This window comes from Hypomesus nipponensis, chromosome 1, assembly GCF_054491055.1.
Source record: "Hypomesus nipponensis isolate SF chromosome 1, ASM5449105v1, whole genome shotgun sequence".
Taxonomy (NCBI): domain Eukaryota; kingdom Metazoa; phylum Chordata; class Actinopteri; order Osmeriformes; family Osmeridae; genus Hypomesus; species Hypomesus nipponensis.
The window spans coordinates 5399054-5425753 of NC_140361.1; the positions used below are offsets into that span (position 1 = coordinate 5399054).

The 26700-nt window shown below is 37.9% G+C and overlaps 1 protein-coding gene across 2 annotated transcripts in view; it reads right to left on the reverse strand.

Moving 5' to 3' along the window:
* Positions 1–24098, reverse strand: part of htr4 (5-hydroxytryptamine receptor 4) — a 38307-nt gene extending 14209 nt beyond the window's left edge. For both annotated transcript variants that reach the window (XM_084708656.1, XM_084708664.1), the window contains exons 1-5: positions 23854–24098; positions 13281–13362; positions 4821–4934; positions 2504–2704; positions 1006–1159 (exon numbers count right to left, since the gene is read on the reverse strand). In XM_084708656.1, the coding sequence (XP_084564782.1) occupies positions 1006–1159; positions 2504–2704; positions 4821–4934; positions 13281–13315 (504 nt within the window). In that variant the 5' untranslated portion in view covers positions 13316–13362; positions 23854–24098. The remainder of the gene's footprint in view (positions 1–1005; positions 1160–2503; positions 2705–4820; positions 4935–13280; positions 13363–23853) is intronic.
* Positions 24099–26700: the final 2602 nt, after the last annotated feature.

Here is a 26700-nt window from a genome sequence, read left to right on the forward strand (position 1 = left end):
GCATTTTCAAGCAAAGTGAGCTCCAGCAATTATTGACAATAGTTATGTTTTTGCTAAAATGCACCACTCACCAATATCACTGTAATCCCCATTGACCAATAAAATGGAGGCAGGAGATATTGTAACTGCTCTTCTGTTATGCATTGCAGTAAATAGATTAGTGCTGATGTTATGATGAATAGTTTGATTTTTGATAAATAAAAAGTGTGCTACAGCTTAAAAGTGCTGATGTCATAGCAACAAATAACACTCAGCTCACAGACAGGACAGTTCACATGGCATGGCCAAATTTAGCTTTACCAGCTAAATGATCCTTATTTTCTACAGGAATACTCTATTGAATGTATAATGCTGAACAAGCTGTACCAACAGTAATACAATATTAGAAACTTCCCATTGATTTATGAGAGTTCATATTAGGTTCAAATGAATCAGAAACCCTGTTTAAAGAAAACGATAAATCATGTCACTCATCTGGACATTCCTCTCATGTCAGAGACCCATGAATTAGCGCAAATCTTGTTCCAAAGCTTTTGGGTTGAAATCGGACTCCTGTTGAAATGTATAGAACTTAAAAACAAAGTTAGAGTCTTGATTCTTGGCCTCTATAGTATGGACGCCAATTAAATGTATTTAGTATGCTCCCCCTTCATCCAGATTAGCCAAACCAAATGGGATTGTTGGATACTGAAATTCTGGATTAGTTTTAGGTAAAAACTAAATCAACAATAAAGCATGTTGGTCTCAATCCTGCTTTCACATGGTTCTCATTACATCGCCCCCCAGGCCACTTGATATGTTTACAGTCCTGCTGCAAATTCAACATACACATCTTAGCAAGACCCTCATAACATCCATTAAGCTTTTCTCCAGGTGTTGCAATTGATCTTAAAAGCCACAATGTGGATTTTGCATTATAAAGTCTGAATGACTATGTATAGCCTGTGTAAAAATGCTGACAAAAACAAACACATGCACATGGATATAATAGTTGTGATGACTCACCAAGTGGTCTATTCCAATACTGTTCCATCCCTGCATGATAGGCAGGAAGGATATAACAGCGGGAATCACCCAACATCCACTCATCATCAGAGCCACTCTCAGTGGTGTCATTTTGTTTCTGTAGACAAGGGGCTGACAGCAAATGGCATAATACCTGGAAATTAAAGACACACATTGTTATCCCTACATAACATTTACATTGTAATTGCTTTGATGCAATAAAGACCATATCATGAAGTAGCTGTGTTATTGTACATTTTTACACATTTTCCACAGTTATGCTACGGCCAATCAACAGTGGGCAACACTAGTACAACAGTAGGCAACTCATCCATGTGTACATTATCATGTCAGTCATCGTTGAATACTTGAGCAGAGGTCTTGGTTAAAACCTTGGAAACTGGCTACAGTACACTTATTATGTCCTACAAACCATAAAAAAATTGCTGGATAATGTTAGCCGAAAGTTCTATCAACACATGGCCTGCGGCTTCCAGTACATTTGTGCCTTTAAAATATCAACATTTTGTTTCACGAGTTGTTTCATGTGACACTGTATCATTTCTAACATGTGACATTGTGTCATTTTTTTTTACATCTGTACCACGGTACGGCCAGGATTGTCAATCAATATAGTTTTCAGCTCTTCATACCTTTTTCATAGAATATCAATATACTGTATTCCTTTCAACAGATGTGATCGATTGTAATATAAAATCTAATCAGAGTAGCCATACATCCTCAACCCCATCATCCAATTCAGCACAAACAAAATAGTGTGGTTCACTTTTGAAGAGTCACCAACTGCCAACAGGGCCTCAAGCACATTGGCACAAGCACAACAGGGGTTACAATGCACAGCAAAGCCTATTATGCTATCGCACTAGCCTATCATCACAGTAGAAAGTCTGCAGTCTCTTAGAGCACAAAGCCCCTTGATACCAGCTTGACGGTCAATTATTATAGCTGCCATCAAAAAGCACTTTATGTGAGAGAAAAAGATGCTGAGGGTTTCATCGTTTTCCATTTTCTCTGGTGTTCATTGTTTCCAGCGAGTGGTATCTTTTCCATTTAAGTGTTTGGCAGAGTTGCAGCAAGTGCTGGGGCTTTTGACAGGGGTTATTACAAAAGTGTCATAAACACGACTAGAAACCTGTCAATTAACATGATATGAAAAAGGTAGCAGCTTTTCCCAAAACTGAAGAGACATCACATCTCACACAGCAGCTAAAATAGGAATAAAGATCTCCAGACTATTTGGGCTGTATTCCAATATCCTTGAGTAGGTCATGCCCTTCCGTCAACTGAAACTGTGTCTATATTAGCAGCTGTTAAATTAGAATGGATTTAAAGTATCTAGAGACTTTACACTGACACTCATCCACTATCAATGAGCGTGGCCATCTTAGCAACAGTAACCTCTGATGAAGTGCTCCGTTTCATCTGCTTTCAAGGTGAACTAGTTATTTAACACGCAGCAGTGAGTGAACGAGCTCACCTGTCCAGGGCGATGCAGCAGAGGTGCATGATAGAGGCAGTGGTCAGGAGAACATCCAGTGAGGTCCGAACTAGACAGAACGTCTCTCCGTAAATCCAGTTCTGATGGATCAGCTCAATGGCACCAAACGGCATCACCAGGACTGACACCAGCAGGTCGGCAAACGCCAACGACACTATGAAGTAGTTGGTCTTGATTTTTCTACATGGGGGAGGTGAAGTAGAGTTTGGAAATGGAACGCTTAAAAAAAAATACTGTACCATTAACTATGTTAAAGCTGTATTTTTGTTTTTAACCAAGGAGGAGTATCTGCACATAAAAAGCAATCTACAACAAATAAAAGGAGTGTCCGTATTATATTTCTGCATTTTGAATGTGTGTAGTTCTGGTTCTGAGCATAGAAAGGTCTGAATGGCCCATTACATGCAGTATGTTGCCTTTCTATTTTAGGAATTCTTAGCACCTTGAAGACACCTTGCAGAGACGGTGAGTTTTTGCTTCTTCAAGCAAAAAATACAAAGTTTAAGTATTTGATTTCAGATGCAGGTTAGGAATGCTACACTACCTGTCCCAAATTACACTATATGTACCAGGAAGTCAAAAATACAAAGAATTCTTGGATTTGAAAATGCAAGAACTTCTCTGTACACTCCAAAAACGTTCAAGTCCTAATTTTTTTATTCCAGGTGTTTCAGCATTGTTTTGCTTCGGTAGGCAGGAACTTTTCTGAACTCTTAGCATACTGGACTTCTCTGTCTTCTTTGTATTTAAAAAGAAGCGTGACATAACTTAAAAAATGCTTTTCCATGAGCTAAGCAAATTGGATGTAACTTGCAAAATACACATACTTGGACGATAAGCAGAGCAGCGAGGAGGGAAAGAGAGAGAACAGTGAAAAACAAAAGAGGGATATTGCTGCGTTGAGACATTCACATAGTGATGTTTAGCTGCTGGACAGTTCTCTGGCATGCAGGGTGGCGTCTCCTGTTTGTGTGAATGGTTCTGTGCGCGTGTGTGAGGAAGACCAGAGCCCAGGGCGCACCATTAATGACTAATAAAAGTATGTCTAAGCCAACCACTCACAAGCTTGCTTGATGGATAAAAATAGCTCACTGGGAATGGCTAACGGCCACCACTCTGTCATTTAACCAAAACACGCTGTAAAGGGTATTTAGCAGCTGTCTGTTAACGGAGCAGAAAAATAACATGCCCCATTGGCGTCAAGTCAAAACGAGTAAATTTTTTATATAAACAAGATTGACGGTTTACACTGATGTCATTTAATATTTTGATGTATTTGTATAACATTGCTTACGTTTAGGTGCATGAATGCACTGTCAAAAACATTTAAACATGACATCACATAACATGCATTGAGCAGCGCGTTCTCGTTTTGACTAAATAAACTTGACTCTTGAGACACCCGACATTAAGTTTGTCTCCAGACAGAAAAAGCACAAACTAATTACTAAGCTATAGTTACAATGACTGACATTGATGCATTTTTACATGATAATAAATAATAAAATGCTTTGTTCATTTAGCAGACACTTTTACCCAAAGCAAATATAAATGGAGGGATTCAAACCTGCAACCTATTGATCTGAAGTCAAATGCTCTACCAGTGAGCCATACCTATCATATTCCCACTGTTGTAAAGTACAGGAGGAATTTGATTGCGACTGAGTTGAACCCTAGACAACTCAGAAGTCATTTGAACATGTCAGGAACATGCTACATCACAAAACAACCAAAGGACAATGGAGCCGTGTACACAGAAATGTCCTTGACAGAAACAACAGGCTTGGATAAGCAAGGCCAGGAAGGGAGTGGGTGGACAAAACAAAAACAGATTCAGATTGACAGTTGAAGGACCATCTGAATTAGTTTGATGCTAATAAGGTCAAGTCAATTTCTCATTTTTATTATCATATTAGAGTCTCTGGAGCTTGTTTGTTATTTATAAACAAGACAGACAACAAGACTGTTCCATCCTAAATCAGTTTTAACTGTCATTTCGATTTCTGGGAATGTGGCGAAATTTGTGTGTGTGTGTGGGGGGAGGGGGGGGATTCAATGTATTCATAGATTTCTTGCAGGTGTTGTATAATTGTATAAGGAGTTTGTGTATGTAAAAGTGTATGTGTTGGTAGATAAAAGCCACCACTTTGTGACAAGCTCAACAAACAGGGTCAGAGGAGCGTCACATAAGTCTAATGTAGTGACGCTTTGTGATCAACAACAAAAAGGAATGTGTCCAATTCCTTGTTAGAGCATGTGAGTGTGCATGTGTGTGCGTGTTTGTACACAGACTCACCTAAGCCGTCTGTCCCTGCAGACGGCTACCATGACAAGGAGGTTTCCCAGGACAGTCATCAGCATGACCAGAGATAGAAAGCAGATGAGAGCAATCCGCTTTGGCATGCTGTCCCTGTGGAGAAGGCAAAATGTTTTTACAGTGTGTTTGGTGTATTTATCATGTCATTAATACAGTCAACTGCTATGTGTAGTAACTAATCTTACGTCATACCAAAAATGGCCAAAATATTTTAAAGGAAAAACCTGAATGAAAAGAGAGGATGAACATTTCGAATGCAGATGCTTCCATATAGGTTTGCTGCATGATACAATTAAGCAATTAACATGCTCTATGGGGTGTATAAACATATTTAGCATTTCCACTTTACCTCCGCTTTGGACCAAGATGGCGAGAGGTAATGATCTAAGTGATTTTTAAAAAGGTACAGATTGCAGGAGCTTCAGTCACAAAGACTGCTCAACTTCCGGTAAAGGCATCAGTAAATAGGGTTTACATTTTTGGTCTACAGCACGCACTGGACTACCGCGATGCTCACGCATTTGTGTAATTTGTAAAGAAAAACAGAAGAACAATCATTTCTCAGGTGACTGGGAATAACAGTGACATACATTGTCCGCCTGTCAAAAAGAACAATCCGTCGAATACTATCATTTTACATTGTCGTTTTATATCATCGGTCGCAGTGCTTAAACCTCTCATTCCAAAATGAATGCACATTCAGTGGTGCACTGATCTACAGAGATGTGGACAAAAAGTGATATGGTTGAATGAGTCATTCTTCACCATATTCTAGATGTGGGTGAGTGTGGAGTAGGCTGCACCAAGACAGCAGTGAGGAGTCCAGAGGCTCTGGTGTGCCGTGGTAGCCTTATTCCTGCATGACAAGCTCTGGGTCCTCAGAGTCAAGGCTTACTGCATATCAAATCTAAATTATTTTTCAACCTTTGATGAAACGTTTCTATCCTGATAGACACGAGAAGTCTCTTCCAGGTCTACTGTCAGGTAGAAGGAGGCGCACAGGGTCCCCCACGTGGTTTCATGAGTATGAAAATGATGTGGAACACGCTATGGCCTTCACAGTCACCTGACTTGAACTTGAACCTCACTCAAATTCAACCCCCATGAGAGTGACGTGTTAGAAGGAGCACTTCACCACCACTGTCCCTCCAGAGCACCCCATTAGCTTAGTCGTTAGAGCACATACTACCTGCTTCCCTGTCTCTCTCCAACTCTACTATCAATACAATTTTAAAAATCATTTATAGCCCCCACTGTCCTTCAAATAGTGTTCCAGAGACTTGTGGATTCCAAGCCAAGGCACATTGGCTGGTGGTCTGTTGGGGCCCAACACCTTAGTAAGACTTTTTATGTTGTTTTTTTTCTTTTAGTCGTCACCTTTCTGTATATCTGAGGTAAGGGTTACTGTTAGAGAAATTAAGGATGTAACCTATATACTGCATAAAAGGATCAGCATTCCTTGTGTGCAGAAAGAGGAGACCTCCAAATGAACTCCAGGCAACACTAGGCTTACGTAAACATGCTGACCCTTATTGTACTAAGCATGCTATAAACTCTGACCGTTATCTTCATACATGCCATCTGACTTTCTTTGAACCCAACGACTCTGCTTCTTTTTAAAGATTTACCTAACAGTTACTGACTGGCTTGTCTCAAGCTCAACTCTCAACAATTAAGTGATTTTTTGGGCTTCATCAAATGGTGAGAAAAATCTTTTCATACTAGAATGCTTGCTCTAACTGATTACTAAGAGTTGAAACCGTGAATTTCAAAGCACATCATTAAAGCCAGCTTCTCATCATTGCAGTTGGCTTCCCTGTCCTTGGCTAGCTTTCCTCCGCAAATGGCACAGTCTGATCATGTTTTGTTTCTTCTGTCTCACAAGTAAACCTAAATCAATATTGCATTCTAGGAACTGCAGGTCTTCACTCAGATTCTGATTGCTGATGATTTCTCATCTGCACAATCATTCACAAAAATTGCATTCACGAACCACTACACAGAAAGAAAACTACAGGGAGTGTTTTGATTCATTGCTGATTGGGAATTGGGTTACATGCTGTACAGATGGGGCCGGATCAGTGATGGGAGGAAAACAAGGGATTTAACAGCTGCATTTAACAGATGTCAGAAATGAATAATGTTGTATCATGGAATATCAATAAATATGTAAAAAGCAGTAATGTGGCCTTTACAAGATTACCGGACCCTGGTGTCTTGGTTCTGTAAGCATTTACCACATTGTATATAATCCAGGTTTTTTCCTTAAACAAATAAATCAACTTGGATAAGGCTTTTATTAGGACTATTCAAAATGTGCATTAAAACCCAGAAGACAGACATGAATAGTAAAGAGTCTGTGACTGTCTGTGACTCTCTGGCATATTTAACACAAGTAGGTCTCAATTACAGTGATTGCAGATTGAAGAACAAAACTGTGGAGTTATGCTCTCACTGGTAAAAGACGCAATGAAACCGCCATGATACACACTCTTCACAGCATGCTCAAGTTGCTATTTCTAAAGAGTCCTAACACTAAAGCAAAAATACTCAATGTTATTTATGATCACATTAAGGTGAGGAAATTACATTTGAAGTATGTTGGCAATACTGGCCTGTGCCTTCATCCTCTCATGAAATCTGAGAGATTTGACCCTTGACTTGTAATTGGGTTGAATGCTGAATTGCAATCAACGCTTAGCTGGCTCAATCAACCCTGCCAGACAGATGATCTGAGTCTGAGGTCTACCTCCCACCCAGGAGTTTAACCTGCCACAGTATCAAATGGTTGGTCCCAAATCTTAGCCACATGGAGTGTTTTCTGATTGATTTCAGAGATATAAAGATAGATTTCACTTGTTGATTGGCATCCATCTCGGTGGTCTGTGGATTTTAATGAACCTTTAGGAACTGTAAATTAATGGATGCAGGATGACAAGCCAACTGGTGAGTGTAGTAATCCCAGTATGGTTTACAAAAATAATGTATTCTGTCTCCATTACTCTAAAAAAGCTGTACTTTTTATACCTTCTCTTGCTGTTATAGCAAACGTATCAACCATCCAGAGATCACATACAGTGATTGTTGCATATTAAATTTGACTATGCAATGCAAGGTCTCTGCTTCCTGCTTTTTTTCTTGTTTGTGAAAATGACTAATTACTAACAGGAAGATGCCCTCCATACAAATATATAATTTTAAACAACAAATAGCTGGAAAGCAGTCACACTGTGGTGTTCTTTCTCAGCAAGACACTACAAGGAAGCTATTATGTAGACATCTCCTACAGGGCAAAAAATACATTTTAAATCAGTGTTATGATTAGGGAGCAAATGCGGAAAGGAAACATTGATAAGCAACATCATAGTAATGTTTGTCTAGCAGTATCTAGACAATTTTTGCCATTCTTATTAGTAAGTGCATCAAACAATCAGAAATGTATATTGAGGTAGGGAAAGAGTGTAGGAAATATTAGTGTTAGTAGCCTTTAAATTATTTTATTTTTTATTAATTTAAAACAACTCAAACAGGTTCTATAAGAATAACAACCTAGAAACTACGCCATATATTTTCCTTGGTAAGTCAAAAAGAATAATTTTTCTTCAGTTGTTTTTTAATCTAAAACTCATTCTCCCTCCAGATTGTGTCCACTGCTTTGCTGTAGCACAACATTATAATTCAATGTCTTGTATGCTAAATGCAAAGTCATGTTATGTATACACAGCCATTTAGACACTGACATATTTAAAGGATAGATAGATAGATAGATAGATAGATAGATAGATAGATAGATAGATAAGCAAACATTCCCTACAATTCATAAGAATATACACTCAATAGATTATTGTGAAATGGTTCATCTGTGACCTCTTGAGAGAAAGCTGGTGAGGTTGAGAGTGCAAGCTGGCTGTAATTTGATGTTAAGTGGGCTTGGATAGCATGTTATTTTAGTCCTGATGGTTATTTTCTTTCTAGTGAAAGGGGCTCTGCAAGAAACCATTGCTGCTGATGTTCCCTCACAAAGCTAGCTTTTCTTTATCAACTGAAGTGATAGGTGGTGACTGAGTTTTCTCCCAGTTACATACTGTTACCTCATTTAAAATCAGGTTAAAAAAAACAAACTCTGAAATACAATCTGGTTTAGATGTGTAAAATTCAAGGACAGATCTAAGTAGTTCTGACTCTCTGAACGATGCAATTTCACAGAGGATGGATTGGAGAGGGAAAGCAATGTGATTGAGTATGTGGTATGCGTACTGGGTTTTGTGAACCACGTGGATAGCATTCTATTTCCAACTCAATACCCACTTTCCAGTATTTGTGATTCAATGGAGAGCACAAAAAAATGAATAAAATCAAACAGACTTTAACTTGGAAAGTTTCAAGCATACTGGCCCATCGTTCACAGTAAAAACATTCGTGAAACTGGTTCCTGTTAGGTCACTGTAGGATTCAGGTAGATATATAATGCTTGTGAGATATTTTTTATTATTAGAACTGATTTTAGAGGGCAGTATTTCATGTGGTGAAGAGTCAACTGATTTAATTGAATGAGTCCATGAATTATTTGTGTATTTACTAATTTAGGAGGGAGTCTTGGAATTTGAGTGGTTAGAAAATCGGGCTAGTAATAAAAGAAGGTTTCTGGTTTGATTCCCGGCCGTCCCAATATCATTGTGTCCTTGGGCAAAGTACTTCACCCTACTTGCCTCGGGGGAATGTCCCTGTACTGGCTGTAAGTTGCTCTGGATAAAAGTGTCTGCTAAATGACTAAATGTACTGTTTGAACACATTATAAATGCAAATGCCAAGTACATCACAAATTCAAGCATAAAACATAATCTGCCTGGTCCATGACCAGAACTGCAAAAGCTGTGCAAAGGGAACTGATGGAGAGCCTATTTTGACATTTAACATTCTTTCTGCAATTTTAATTTTTCATTAAATATTTATAAATATAGCAAATACATATTTTCTACACCTTTAGCTACTTCTACACGTAGAATTATACTTTATCTGGTAGATGGGGACATTATACCCTGGTCTGCTCAAGATCACTATGTCTCTGGACCCCATTCTGATCCACAAAATGGCAAACATAGGTCATGTGACGACCTTATGTTGGGCTGCATGTGGTGGCATGAGATTAGGGGGGTGGAGCTAATGATCTGTGACAGAGATGATCAACCTACTGCACTGCATTATCCTTTCAGGACAACTGGATCTGACTGATATACCATTTGGATCACAGTATGTCAGACAAAATCATTTCACTCTCTGTAGAAAGATAAAGTAGGGCACAGGAAGGCCCTCTCTGCTTTTGAAATATGTGTAAAAGAAAGAAAACGTTCTTGAAAAGCAGGAAATGTCTACATTATTTCATCTCGGTAAACTCATCATTAGCCTACAGCCTGAGACACAACCATTCACACAAGACACCTTCTGTGAAACTGTATATTAGGTCAATTGATGGTTGGTGAATTGAGGTGAAACACAACCATCAAATACAACAGTACAAATACATTCTTTGTAAAAAAAAAAAATATATATATATACATATATATTAAACCCTTTCCTATTTTCAATAATATACTAGTCTCATTATGTTTAGGTCTTATATTTTAGGCAAGGGAATCTGGAAATGACTAGCACCAGGGGCAAGCTGGGAGTAAAATTGTTTTGAATTAAATTGGTTCTATCCCAGCTGATATAGACATCCTTCCGGGAGAAACTGAATAAACACGAATGCTAAAAAACTACAATATTTGTTGATGAGAATAATTTAACATTCTGTTCAAGGCTTCAAATCTCTATCATGTTTCTTTTTCATCTTCATGACATGTCTATAGAATGTAATTGTGAACACAACACATATTCACTGGAAATGTTGCATTATTACTGAGCTGTTGCTAAGGTGGCAAACCTCTTGTCTAAAGTGTGTCTAAAGCACATTGCAATTGCTATCACTCTACACACATTATGTATCAGTAGCTTCATAATAATCTAAGATGAATTTACAAGAGTGAATCTTTCTGGTTTCATTTTCATTTTGTACTGAGCACTCTGACTGTGGACAAAGACCAGTATGAGTTGCTTGGCAACATTGCATGACTTAGCAAAGACTCTTAAACATGCAGATGCGGCTAGGGCATTATATCTATGTATAAGTTAAATTATTTGACATAAAGAATATATGATATACAAACGCCTTACAGCACCATGCCGACTGGAAATCAGAAAACCACAGCAGATTGGGAACAAAGAAAATAGACACTTGCAATATGATTATTTATTTCAAATAAAATGCTGATCATACTTGTACAAACACGTATCTGTACCTCATCCAAAATACAGACCCACAGAAGTCATATTATGATGAATGAGTAATTTTCTTCTCAAGTGTTTGCCAGATCTGCCATGTTGCAGACAAGGGCTACCACTCTGTTGCTTGGATACCTGCTCACCTTGGCAAAAGGCAGACAGAAGTAAAATAACACTTATCATTTGCCCTGTGGCAAATTGGAGGACCAGCAGTCTTAGTGCTTGTGTTCATACCAAAAGAAACATCAACTAGAGCGGATGTGTGGGGACACTGATCTGCGATCTCTGTGATAAGTCTTTCGATCAACATGCAGTAGAGTTTTCAAGGAATTCACATGAATTAATTCTACTTGTCTCTCTTCTTTGCAGATGTAAGCCCGGTGTGGTATTGACATATGACTCTAAATATGGCACAGTAGGAAATAAACCATGGAACGGGTCATCAAGATGGATTAGTCTCAACGATTAACAATCACTTAATCTACTTGTTCATAAAGACTAATTCATGTAGAGTTACAATCATTTAAATACCTTAAACTGTTATATTTCATATGAGATAGCTAAATGTATTTTAGAGGACAGTGAAACTGAGCTTAATGGTGCAAACAGAGGATATGTAGGAAGTCTTCTGTTTCATATACTGTGGTGATTTAGCCATATCACCTTTCATCCTGTGCCGATGTAACAGAAGTTGAGGTGGTTGCTCCAAGCTGATTCTAACTTAAATTAAATATTGTTTTGTTTTTTTACTCAGCTCACTACCAAAGACTACATTAGACCTTTTCAGTACACCAATTGCAAACACTAGAGTTTATTATCCAGCTATTTTGCCAGCTAAGAAGATCAGTACAAGTAATAAACAATGTGCTGTATGCCTAGATTAATGAAATATCAATAACTTTGCTTTCTATCGTCTCTCAGTAATATTCTATTTGTTATACCTCCCATATAATCCCTGTAGTGCCACAGACATTTCAAATCAAATCATTTCCACATAGGGGGTAACTCAAGCAGCAGTATTCTCTCCATCTTAATATGTCTACTGACATGAACAGAAATGAACAGAAAGAAACTTGGATCATAGACTCCTGAATTAAAATAGGTAGGAAACCACTACTGCTGTACAAGTAGATACCCCTCTTGCACCAGAATACAAATTGAAATGTCTGACTCAATAAATTAACATCAATAATACTGTCATTTGTGTTAATTGTGTTAATTAAATGAGCGTATAGACGTAGGATAAATCATGTCATGAGACATGAAAGAGAATGTGTATGTTGAAACAATGTTACCTTAACTGCTGTACTTGATATTGCTATTAACACATGGGTTGGCACATGGGTTTTATCAATACAGATTTTGACAGCTTTGTTAGGGAGTCTTAGGATTGCATGCAGATGCATCTTAGGTTGGATTTGTGCCTAGATCTGTGTGTCTACATTTGCTGGTATATTTTTCTCAGTTATTTAACAGGATGAATCAACTGAAGAAATATTCCCAGGCCCACATTCTGTAAGCATGAGCTAAAAGAATATCCTAAATATAAAAGCACTTCCAGAAGTTAAGCATGTCCTTGAAAATAGCAACACACAGAACACCCGGAAATCTGGAGAGCACAAACAAAATATGCTAAACCTAAGTAATATTTCTATTAAATTGGTGTTTACTTTTCTTTTGTATGATTATTTGGAGCTTCTGTTTAGAATGTTGTCTGACAAATATGTCCTTCAGGTTCCAAAGTATGTCACATGACACCAAGACTTCAGTGAGTATCAGAGGATGTGGGCACAAAAATGCTGATTCTGGAAGAAGGAGCCTCTGATTCCTTCAATACTGAATGACTACAAATAGTCATAAATTACCATTTACAGTATCCATTGTGACATACAGTACGGTGGTAGATGCATCTTGAATTTTATCCCTGTAGGAATGTAATCCCCCACCACATAACTGTAGCTATGGTATAATGTTCAACCAACTGAAACACAACAGGCCAAAATAGATGCCTGTTGCCTTTATGGCCGCAAATAAAAGTAAAGTATTGTTTGTTTACTTGTTTATACTGGTTGGTTTCTTTGAATATTTGCTAATTTATTAAGAATAGTTTAAACTCACCTCTCATTAATGTTGACCTCCTCCATCATCGCCATCTGGCCTTCCAAGCTCAGATTTATATGCTCATGAATACAAAAACACCCTGCCGAAAAAAACATAGATACAGTTAGGATGACAAGTATTGAAAGTTGGTATCATTTTTCAGCTTGAATGTAAATTAAGGTTGTGTTCCATGAAAAAATATCAAAGGTTTTTGTAGTCACGTCCCCAAAAAAAGGTTATCTTTCCTCCAACAAGACTTTTCTGTCTAGATTGTTTGTCATGAAAATAGGAGGCACTAGTAGTTTATTATGTGCTAAATGTACAGTACTATTAATGGGTGTAAGCAAAAAAGGTATCATTAATAGTGCAAGCAGCATTGCTGCTGATTCCTGTTGATTCTGTCCATATAATTACGGTCTAAACAGAGATGCTGCAGTTCACCGTCGTCTACATCCATATTTTTATTATGTTCTATGTTGCCCACCACTCAACCACGCGTTTATAATCCACACCAGGTTGGAAACGAAGTACAATTATTTTGTACTGCTTACCCTAATTTGAGCATCACAAATCCTAACATTCATAATGAAATATAGCTTTACCATGCATCTTGCTCTATACTGTGCATCTTGCTCTATACTGTGCATCTTGCTCTATACTGTGCATCTTGCTCTATACTGTGCATCTTGCTCTATACTGTGCATCTTGCTCTATACTGTGCATCTTGCTCTCACATTGAAACAGGTTACAAGTACCTTCTAATTTTGACATTGTAGTGAATCATGTTTACAGTTTCCGGAGTACTTTAAAGGTCATAGCATTTTACTAAGATTAAAATGGTCAAAGTCCATAGTACACAATTTTATCTTCTATTGGTACAATTTAATTTCCTATTCCTGGTTGGTATCCATTGCTACAAGTTTACTGCCATACCATGCATAAAAATGTTCAAAGTGCTTTTATTCTTTTATTGGTGCAGTGTGATCATTTCAAGGTGGAAGGCTAACGTAGTATTGCTCCATGATGGCATTACTGACAGCTTCATGTATTGTACTCTTGCATTCATACAGACTTGGTTTGGTACCAATGGACTTTCAATATCTAACAACCTTAACATGGACAATATGCTTTACCAAAAATGTGTCTGAATAAACACTCAATAATGGCTGCGTTTTCCAGATTCGTTAAGAAGCTCTTAGCGCTAAGAGCTTTTTAGGAGCGCTCTTATAACGCTTAGATCTTGGAAACATTGCCAATGTCAGTTCCAATGTGACATTTTTATTATGGGACAGACAAAACCTGAACGAGGTTGCAGGCTTCCACAGAGCTGCTTGGTGCTGGCACCTGACTGCATTAACAGGGAAGACTTGATCCAACCCATTAATAGATGAGTGTGATTGAATGCAGCAGTACACAGTGCCTGCTCCTTTTATCACAGACCTATCTTGCCTGAGATAATGTGTCCACATGGGGAACACATTATCTGTTAAAAAAATAACACGTTTCTGAACTACAGGGGCTAATAGCTTTCTCAAAGGAACCGTACGGTGTTTCAATGTGCTGCAAATCACATGCACATGCTTCCTGGATACATCACATGTCAAGCCTTCAAAGCAACTGGGAGCATTGGTTGCAGCCAAGTGTTTAATTAGAAATCTCATTCATGAAATCATGAATATAATTTCCATTTCCTTTTAATTTGTATTGAGTGACATTGAAATTCAAAGTATATCCGCTTAATGTTGGATTTCAATTTAACAAAATGTTAATTCACCCCCTGAAACTACTGCAATGTTGTTGACTGTCAGTATAGTCTCTGGAGTATATCTGGAGAGAAATGGTGGACAAGTAGGTTGGTAAGGTCAGGTTTGTAGCCTTATAATGAAACACACTTTGTTTTCATCAAGCATAAATGTGTTTAACCATTTCTCTTTGCAATGTAATTTCTGGACAGGCATTTCAGACTCATTTCAGACTGAATGAAGTACCCTGAAGCATTGTCTTACAATCAGTCACAAAGTCTGACTGGTTAAGGGTTTTTAAATGGTCCCATGATCTATTTAGCTTACAGACTAGGAATCATACCCAGCTCTTCCTCACACCAACCCAGTTGTTTACCAATCAAGTAGATGGAAATTAACATATAGATAAATACTGAAAAATTATCAAGCTACTTTTTTATCTTAAGTAGTATAAGCTGGACAAATCATTGAAAAGTAGTCAGGAAGAAAGATATATATACATGAGCAACTACTACCTCTAACATTGAAACAACTTTACACTGTCAGCTCAACCTTTTCGAAATGTTTTTTTTTTTCTTTCTTGCACATCTGAATTAATGTTTAACTTAAATAACTGATCCTCTGGACTTTTATCTCCACTGAAATGTCGGGTGCTCCTGCACTTTAGCTGACTCCGCTCTCCATAACCTTTCCTTTGACATAGTAAAATGATATAAAAGATCCATTTATTCTACAATTTGTTGTTTGTATCTAAGTTTCCCCTATTTCACAGCTCCCTTAGCATTCCCTGCCAAGGAAGAGCACTTGGTTATAGGTTATAGGAACTTGTTGTTGTGAATGACTGAATACCTTCTGAATCTTCAACAAATGATTTTGAAGAGCACAGCCTCTTTATGAATATTTCACTTCATTTGTAAATCTCAGGTTAGGTTACCCTATTATACAAATATGGTCCACTGTCTTTGTGAGTGAATTACACAAAACAGAACAGCAGGACACTATTACCACTTGTACTAAAGACCACACACACATGCACACACACACACATAAACAAACACACTTATAAAATGGATTTCTAATTGAAACACTCATTTGAAACTGAAGATGGATAGTGGTTCTGATGTCATACATTTTTTACTGAAGACTCTTGCCTTTCTTGGTGTCAGTACCATTAGTACATTTCTGAGGCATGGAGAGAATTTAAAGCAATGTTCTAACCCATTAATAATCCACATCATGTGGTTGTGTTGTGCAATCATGCAGCAGGGCTGGCTCTTTCACTGACCACCACCTTCCATGTAAATGTCAAGTTCTGTAGCATCCCAAGCCAAGCATTGTACCAAGAGAGAATCACTGGTGTTGTTTCTGACTCCAGCTCTGTTACTGTACGTACAGTATGTACAGTATGGTTGGGAAATGCAGGGTCAAAGGGTTTTCAACGGTTTAACATTTACTAAAATAATACTTAGTGATTTTTAATAGCTTAAAGAGAAAAGTAGAACTGGTAATTACGTTAATATAGTATATACAAATATGATAGTATTGATCGAAAATAATAAATTGAATAATACAAATAACTATACCAATGCACACAACAACAACTGCCATATAAGAGTTCTTAAGCATTTTATGCTATGAATGACAGTGTCGAAATGTTTCATGACACCAGATTGATTGGGTAAACTAAACTTTGGCAGGTTTTAAACAAATCAGTTGGAAATGTGATTCCAAACCCTTCTGTAAAGCAAACATTCATATTGAAGTGATCACAGGACATTTAGAAAGATCATTAACAGCCCTTGCGGCAGCAATATTTAAGCTATTATTTTATAGTGACTCATCTGTTGATAGAATACCAGCTGCAAGACCCATAAAATAAAGTAATGGACTTTTTGAGAAGAGGGCTCTATATTCTGAGTCAGAGCCTTAAAATTCTTAAGCCAACATTATAAATGTCAAACTGATTGTCTGGATGTAGATAAGACACAAGGCTAAAATTAGATACCCTCAACGAAGACACATGATCTAGCAAACATATTCACCGAAGATGGGGCTATGGCAGATCCAATGATCAATTTACAGTTACAGACCCTTGAGGTCTCCAAATCAAATATACAATTATTGATCACACAAGCCTATTTGATCATCTTTCACTGTGTATTTTTATTTTTATTTATTTTTGATAGTTTTGGTCCTCAAATGAGTTAATTAACTCTTTTCTTGAGGCAAATTCAATTTACAATTTAAGTCTGCAGATTGTTGCCCTCCATTTTTTTAACAGTAATATGTCACTAACATCACAAGATCTTTTAAAAACGACAGGGAGGCCTTAATATGACATGGTTTGGATCCACGTCTGCTTAAAGAGGGTCAATGCAAATTAATACAACGTTTTCTGAGAGATCAACATTATCTTATCATGAAGCGTTGCCCTCTGGATGGGAGTGGTTTCTTACAGGATGCCAGTGCGCTAACCTCATCCACATGGGAAAAGAAAATTAGGTAAATCATAGCTATGGCTCCTTCAAAACTTTAAAAGCTGTCGTCTGTAAAGATGCAAGGAATGTTGGAGTGATAAGCAGAATATTGGTCCTCCTGTTAAATTTCATCATGGGTTTATTGCTCTATGAGATGTTCACTTTTATTATATTCCAACAACTCAAAACTATTGTTGTAAAAAAATTAAAAAAATAAAAGATGAAATAATAAAAAATAATAAAAACGATTAGATAAGGGCTAGCTCCTTGGCTAGCAGGTGTAGGAAAGTTGGAGCCATAGTCCAATAAAATATGAAAAATGTTTTGTTCCACTTGATCATTGCCACCAAGGCCTTTAAACAGACAATATACTGATAGCCATCAGAAAGTCTACCTTTAAGACAGCCTTTCTCAATCCTGGTCCCCTGCCTGCATGTCCTGCGTGTTTTCGATGTTTCCCTGCTCCAACACACCTGATCCAAATGAATGGGTCATTATCAGGCTGCTCCCGAGCTTGGTAATGACCTATTCATCTGAATCAGGTGCGTTGGAACCTGATTCAAATCCTCCACCAGGATTGAGAACCAATGCTAATCCATCTTTTCAATGTTGAAAGTCAAACTGTCTCAAGCAGTCACAGACATAAGAATAATGTGCCACTCTGTTGTACTTAATACATGTTTTATCAGAAAGCATTTTCAGTATCGCTCGGTCGATACGTTCCAGCCTCAGTTTGATATTTCCCGGCATGATCTCACTCTCGGTTAGTAATATTAAAATAAATCTTAAAAATGCTATGTTCATGACTGGGGGATATTGCACAAGTATTTTTTTTTCCAGTTCAAGGATTGATCAATGACAGTCGACTGGCATGCCAGACTGGTGCAATAAAGAAACTTTTACACCTGCCAGGGTAAACTTTGATGGTTTCTCACTTGCCTTCCATGGTGAGTCAATATGTTCAATGTTTGTCTAAGTGCTGGACCTAGAAGGAGTTCTGTAAGTCAGTGGAATTTTAGTTTTTTTCTTCCCCTCCGCTCTCTTCTGAGCCTCCTGTGCAAACTTATACAAATCATCCAACTGAGCCCTGCTCAGCAGGGAGGACCTGTGATTGATTATAGAGAAACTTCTCTGCCTGGTTTGTGTGAAATGCACTTTCCACTTCCGTTTGGACTGTGAGACGTTCGCAAAAACACTGAAAAGCAAACATCAGGGACATGTCTATAGCCCAACTGGGGGTAAAGTAAAGGACTGAGTTGGGGGTCTCAGTTGGACCAATGGAGATGTGTGTATGTGTGTGCAAGCGTGTATGTGTATGTATAGAGAGTGCTTGAGTGTAAGTGTAAGTGGATATAGTTCCGCCAAATAAAGGTTGCTATAGTCACCTGGTCACTGGCTCACAATTAGAGCCTTTAGGAACTTTTGGCCATAAAGCACAATATTTCTATCACTCTCAAACACTTGATGAAATTATGTCTGTAAAAGGAGGCTACATTCCTAAAGCCACTTCAAAGCATAGCCATATCTCTTATATCTCTTACTTTCACTTTTACTTCAGAGGAAAATTATAAAAATACAATATATCATTTTCTAGATACATCCAGAAATGGAAAAACAACTTTATCAATAAATTGTAAAGCAAAATATCAAGATGAGAAACAAGTTTATGGATGATTGCAATTGCCATATCTAAGGAATTAATACCACCCACACATATTAACATAAACCTCTTTAGTGCAAAATACACCTCCACTACCCAAAAAGGGTCATATGCATGACTCACAAGAAGACAAATTAATATGTTTTATATTCATAATTTTGAACATCAGCTTGAGAACTGAACAACTCGTGAAAGAGGTTGTCTGAACAGCTTTTCCAGGGAACCACAAACGTTTGCAATTGTATCCAGCAACATCAAACTTTTCATTTTACAATGGACAATCAATTTCCAAATTGATAAATATAAAATATACCATCTTAATCAGCTGAGACATAAAGTGTAAAATCAAATCAGTCGGCATCAAATATCATGGCATAGGTTTCTGTTTCTGTTGTTCTTACCTCATGTTAGTTATCCAGTACAAGAGCATAGACTGGTTCTGTTTCTACACTTTTAATTTCACAGCTGATTAAGATGATATATTTTATATCTATAGACAGAGTGATAGAAATATTGTGCTTCATCGCCAAAAGTTCCTAAAGGCTCTAATTGTGAGCCAGTGGCCAGGTGCTTATAAACTGGTTTTGTTTGATCAACAAATGCAATAATATCTATAACAAAGGCTTTAGCATACCTTCATCATTTGCATACCTTCATCATTTGCATTAATTTATGTAACACGAATATCCACATTTTTGGTGTGTCTGTTCCACACCAGTTAATTATTTTTTTTCCCATTTACACCGGTATGCGCTGTGTTTTCACTACCCTAGTGTAATTACAGGGCTTTTAGCAAACAGGGAGGATCACACTATCAACGTCATCATAAACAAACTGATAATGTGTTTGGTATTTAGAGAAGAAAACGACATTTTCCTTTTTTTTTTTTGAAATTCTAGTTAAATGGCCATGAACCAACTTGCTTGCTTCCGTAATGTGCAACACATCACAAACATCCCCAAAACATACCAAGAAACTGCTTTAACTAGGCAGCTAGTTGGCAGTTCATCCTAATCTCACAGCACCTGAGCTTGTCTAAGGCATGATACAGAAGTTATCTTTCATTTAACTTGTTTACTGCGAATACATAACCAGTGGTGCGAATCAGCTGAGCCAGATGTCCAAAATATTGTCTTTTAAGATGGCTTTACCTACAGACAAAACATATTCATATTGTCCGTTATTTTACCAAGAATACAGACATCAGACATCCACTGCCAAACCCTAGAATCTGACCAAAAAAGGCTCAAACATTCCCTGGTTAGACTAAGTCCACCAAAGGCTACTGGTCCCAATTCCTTTGGGACAGTTCCTTGTAGTATAAACACAAAAGTCTAAGATTCTGAGCCAAACACCAGAGTCAAGAGTGCCAGTGGAAATGTACCATTTCAATTTCATCTTGAAGCAGTAGGCATGTTGATGTGCTAGCCCATAACATAAGGAACGCCTTAACATTCCAGACACTTATAAACTAGAGATTTCTTCAGTGGAGTCTAGCTCAGACAGAGCACAATAAATTTGGAGGTAAGAGCATAGTCTTAAGTGTGTCTGTGAGTATGCGAACGGGAGTGGGTGTGTTTGTCTGTGCAGTGTGTGTGTGTGTTTTGGGGGTGTACAGGCTGAGTGGTGTCTGAATTTAAACAGAGGCCAGCTCAATGGGATAAATGCGGAAGCAGCAGCTCTTTGGGACAGGATTTGTCTTCCATCCAGCCGACTGTCTGTCATTCTGTTACTTTCAATTATCTACGATATTTAACAGCCATTCAGTCACTGTAACATATTTTTATTTCAGTCAGTGTTACTATAATGCAAATAATCTTTCACTAAACACAAAATATGGTCAAATATTAATCCTTAAACTACCATGTAACTACATACCACTACCTATTGTAACAATATTGTAGTTACATAAGAACAGATATAGTACCAGTCAAAACTTTTGACTAGTGCTGTATGCAGTTACACTTCACTATAGTTTAGCAGTACTTATATAACACAAGTAACACTCGGTTTGTGGGTGGTTGGGATTTCCAGAGTTAAGTGGATGGTCACATTGATCTTGTTTTGGTAATACAACCTTCAACAGCCCGTTTACAACATCCACTTACCCCTTTTTCCCCTCATTCATGTTGTGCTTTATTGTGCCTCTACCATTTACATTAACATAGCAAATCCTATGTACCTCCAATGTTTATATTACAATAATCGCTCTATCCAATATGATAGATAATGTAACATATAAATTGTTGCCCAAAATCTGAATTCAAATATTGATTTTGTCTTGTGAGAAGTACTCACACAATCCCTGGAGCTCATTAAAGTAAAGATAATGAGTTTGGGGGAAACCTTAGGTTTCTTCATATTTATGTGATTGATTGTTAATGCAATGGGTTTTACAGATGGGCCTGTTGATGACCTAGTAAGGACGTTTACCTTTTTGCATCATCTTCCTCTGTTTAATTAAATTGACATTTGTCACCATAGAAGTTTGAAGTTGGTGTCTGGGGTGGGGGGAGGAGCCTGCATGATCATTTTCTATTGTACAGAGAGATTATTATTTTAAACTCACAAGGCACATCAGAGAAACACTTGGCCATCAGTTTCAACAATTTCAAATGTTAACGTTGTCCCCCATAAAGCACCTACAATTTTAAAAAAATCCATATGATATTCTAAATAGGCTGTTTTTCACACGTTTGTTGACCTTGGTTTGCATTGGTGTTCACATGCAGGTCAAGTCAGACAAGCCAACACTGTCTTGGCTCTGTTGGTTTCCCATTAACAAGCTGTCTGGCTGCTACAGACTGCTACCAAATATGTCCACCATTCCAACCCCTTGCCTAATGTAAGAAACTGTGATTTTCAAACATCCCAGATATTTCAGAAATTACTGTACTCTTTTCTCGGAGAGAATACAATAGTGTTAATGTAGGTGACCATACTGGGTTGGATTTTCTAATTTGTAGTTATTTGAAGAACCTTTCAGTTCATCCACCAAGGGGAGCATATTCTCATTAATCTCACACATCAAAGAGTTCCAGGAGCCCTGTGTCTGATTATGTCCACTGTAACGTCAACACGTCCAATTATCACAAAGGGATTCCACCATCATACCGGATTCAAGAGTTTTTGAGAGAGATTAACTACAATGGTGCTAGCAACACACCTGAGGCTATTTCCCTCAAATTTGAGTCATAGAAGACCATGGAGGAGTGTTCCGTAAACTGAACACCGTCCCAGAGGCTGTACATCTTTTCTGTTAAGGTGTATATATATATATAGAAAGAGAGAGAGAGAGAGAGAGAGAGAGAGAGAGAGAGAGAGAGAGAGAGAGAGAGAGAGAGAGAGATGGTTCGCCAGTGATTCTACCATCCTCCTAATGCAGTGTGGGGCTATTGATCTCGTTAGAAAGGCTCTGACTCCATTCCCTGTCATCCATAACGATACATCCCCTCCACTGCCTCAGCCGCCTGGCAAAACCTTATTGACAACTGGCTTGTTCGAATGTTGCGTAAGCTTTACTTCGACCAGGCAGCAGGCAGGGTGCTCAGCTTTGCTCACTCAGGAGAGGTCACAGACAGTTTGTCTCGCTGCTAGTATACAGTATATGAAGTATTTACATTAAATTCTATATATGGCCTTAACATGCTAGGTAGGAGGTAGATGTGTCACTTCTGGAGATTGTTTACGCTCATTTAGCATAATAATACTTGTACCAGACAAACAAGTAATGAACTAACAAACTTTACAGCAGCGAGTTTTCAGTTGTGTGCCCAGGGCTGGTCGGTGAAATTTAAAACACGTAAGTTAAAGGTGAAGTCCCAGTGGGCTAGCTGCTTAAACCTGACTTATAGACTGAGTTTGTGGTCGAGGTAGTCAAGTGGGGTTTGGATGCATGTGAAGGGTTGTATTTATACATGTCTGTCAATTTAAATAAATGCCTTGTGTTTAAGTTATGTGTAACTTTACAGTTACCTAGCAGTTCAACATGCATAGCTGACTTGACTTTTGCCATGTTTGCTGACACTAAACTGTGATCCGCAGCACTAGCACTGCTGAGAAAAGCATACTCTGAAACTCTGCTTTCTCTATAGTGATGCTGAATAATAAAAAAAAGAGCAGATAAAGTGATTACAAAATAAAAGAAATATCAGAGACAAAACTTTGTAAGTGGAAGGCCAAGTTCCTTTCATTGTATTATGTGTATACAACATTAAGCAAAGCACACTGTCAAATTGTGATTGCTCCATACAGTCCACGGAGCCAGGACATCACATCATTTTGTAAATTAAAAGATATAAAGAATGTTAACGGTGAGGCTTTTTCTCAATTCATCCAATTATCCTATGCATACGTGAGGTTAGTATAGTATGCAAGTATAAGTCTTTATAATACGTAAGTACCACACATATGATAAATAAGAAAGTACGTGACAGTAGAATTCACTGTATGCAGTAGTAGCAATTCTGAGATCATCTCAAAAGCCTCGTGCTTTGAGAGAAAATTGCAAAACTGATTTATGTAGGCTATATTTTTGTAACCACAAAAATATATTTCCTTAAAGCTATATGTGCAGTAGTTTACACCATTTTCTTTATCCCATTCCAATAGGTTACACTTTATTTAAGTTTGTATGGGGGATATAGTACTCAGGTTACTTTACAATATGCCAATATTATACCCAACCTACTGCAAGACTATAATAAACTTACCATTTCCAAGTGTAAACGCCGGGTCCTAAAACCATGTTACGTTTCTATATCCCCATGAGTCGTCAGCTTCTCGACTTGTGACAAAATACTCTAATCATAACTGAATACTATTAACTGAATAGAATGTAGTCAATAAAAATGTTATTTCACGAACAGAAATAATTTCCCATTTTAAGCCTCGAGCGCAGTCCGCAGTTTAAGCACGCATGGAAAGGGATGGAAGCTTTAGCGCGCGTGTCTACACCGTGAGCTGTGTGTGGTTATAGAAAAACATAGCGACTACGGAGCCCTCGATGTTCCCTTCAAACACTATCTTGAAGTCCCTCCTCTTTGAACCACCACAATTTACACGATTTATGAAACGCTTGGCCGTCTGTTTTTTCTCACACACTGATAATTCGTACAGGAATTAATTGAACAAATACGCTTGAATAGATCAAACTGACAACTGGTCAATTGTCATTGTTTAATTAAAGTAGCCACTGCAGCCAAACGAATAGAATATCAAACTAATTATCAATCTATGAGAGAGGTTCACTCATGACATGTACTGTATACTAAGGGAGTGGGACATTAGATGGACTAGACATGTTTAATAAACTGAAGTTACAGTAACCCAAGTGTGTAGAAAGTTGTCGAAACATCTCAAGGATGATCAATGGAAATAGGTACTAGAGCTCAATATCAAGTGTCATTTGTAGGTCAGAATACAATTTTAATATGGCATTTCTTTCAATTCTCTGTCTGTTGCTTTGTGTAAAAGTGCAAAGATGATTACGAAACATCAACCTTTTCTGGAGGAGGACATCCCTCATTGAATTGCTCCTCCCAAGGTTTCTGGCACCTCTGAGTTTCCTGAGGTGCAGTTATATGGGCATATGTGAAGGCCTTTGTGATGGTGCTTGTAAAAAGGACTATACAAATAAAATGTGTTACTATTTTTTTAAAGGTTTTACTCTAAGATTTAAAAAAATATTAAGTGCAGGAAGGTTTTAACCAGTCCAAACTCCTTAAGCAATACAGCAAAGCACCAATAGAGGCAGGAATAAATGGAGCAACAGTCACATTTCATTTTTTTAATAGGTTAGTGATTATAACAGTGAAAGTGTTAAACAGTGGTATAGTTTTGATGTATTTTCTGTATATTGTGGCAGTGATAGTTAGATAGTGATAGTTAGATAGGCCGTATAGTTATTAGTTGGTCCAAGTTCTCAGCATAAACCATCGGTTTTACCCCACTTAGGAGTTTTAGTTTCCAAGGTAGTTCCACGTGTTGTAGACTGCAGCAATGGCAGCGATAGTTCCAGTAAAGGTCAGCTTTAGGGTATTAGTCATTTATTGGGTGATGAAAAAGGGTGTCCTCACCAATGTTTAACCAAACGTACACCCTTATCTCGTTCTCACAACATGCCTTTAACAATACCACAGGTAGTAGCACTGCTACTCTATCTGATCTTTGTTTAAAAGGCCAGGGTTCATACTTGAGGCTCATATAACAGCAGTTTACATAACCAACTTAACAATAAAAACATGCCTCAACACGTATGTGGGCTTGTGAAATATATATTACACTGAGTAATTAAGTAATTTATGCAAAACAATAGTCATTGAATGCATTTGACAGGTTGTGGCAGAGGAATTTAGAGGAATGTAAAGAAACGAATCTGCTCTACAGATTATGATTAATCTTATAATTACTCTATTATAATTAGGAAACTGAATCAATGTCCCAATCAATGGTAATACAAAGCTGATGTAATAAATGCTACTACAGATTTATGAGGAACATTTTCCATCCTGAATATATCAACCTATACAGTAATTTGCAATAATAATGGTAGACTTCTTTGTAGACTTCAAACATTTTGCGAAGGCGGCATGGAAATACCAATGATAACGACTGTGCATGAACCACCCAACAAGTCTGTTGGCTTTGATGAGGCTCCCTAATTCTGTCTCTCTTCTTGGTTCCCTCTGCACCCCACCGTTTGTCTCCATCTCTGTTCCTTCTTTCTCTTATTGGACCAACATACCAAAACATTGCATTGGGGGGTTGAAACTGATTTGTGAATATTGCTTTGAGCATTACATCCAAGATATTGCATGATGTTGTAACAATATTTTGTCAAATAAAATAGATGAAAAGACACTGACTGTTTAAAACAGAGCACCTGTTCTTTCTATAGACTGAGGTGAATCTAGGGAAACTATGATCCCTAGCCTGGTAAATCCATATGAGTCAGTGTAGATGAGAGGAGGAGACAGAAGAGGAAGCGGGAAGAAACTTTTACCTGAATGGACAAAAATGTTGGACCACAGACACACCTGGGTAGCGTTTAGCGTACTGCAGTTTTGTCTTACACTCATGGGTCCCGTCTAACGCTCCAGGATAAACAATTTTGTGTCTTGCTCAGGCAATTTTTCCAGAAGTCGACGAGACCGCCTCAACTAAGCGGCTGGAATTATTGAACACGAGTAATTTGGCTAGTTCAAATCACCGATCAGGTGCCCAACAGTACAAACGGAGGTTGTGTGAAAATAAGTAATTAGACTATGTGTCCCCGGTGTGAATCGGGTACAAATGAGTATCATACTCAAGTACGTAGGGGCCACCCGCGTCAATGAAGAGCTAGCTTTTCGTTGGCGTAGCTGGTACTGGTGGCGCTTGGGAAGTCAGAGATGGCGTGCTCGATTCACGTTGAGGGATGAACACGGTCCAGAAAAGCCTGACAGAGCTTGCAAGACCCCGTCTGTTGCATATAAAGGTGATATCAGACACAACACACGGGGAGTACTAACAATCTCTACATATGCAAACATTACGAAAACCTACATTCACTAGGTTGG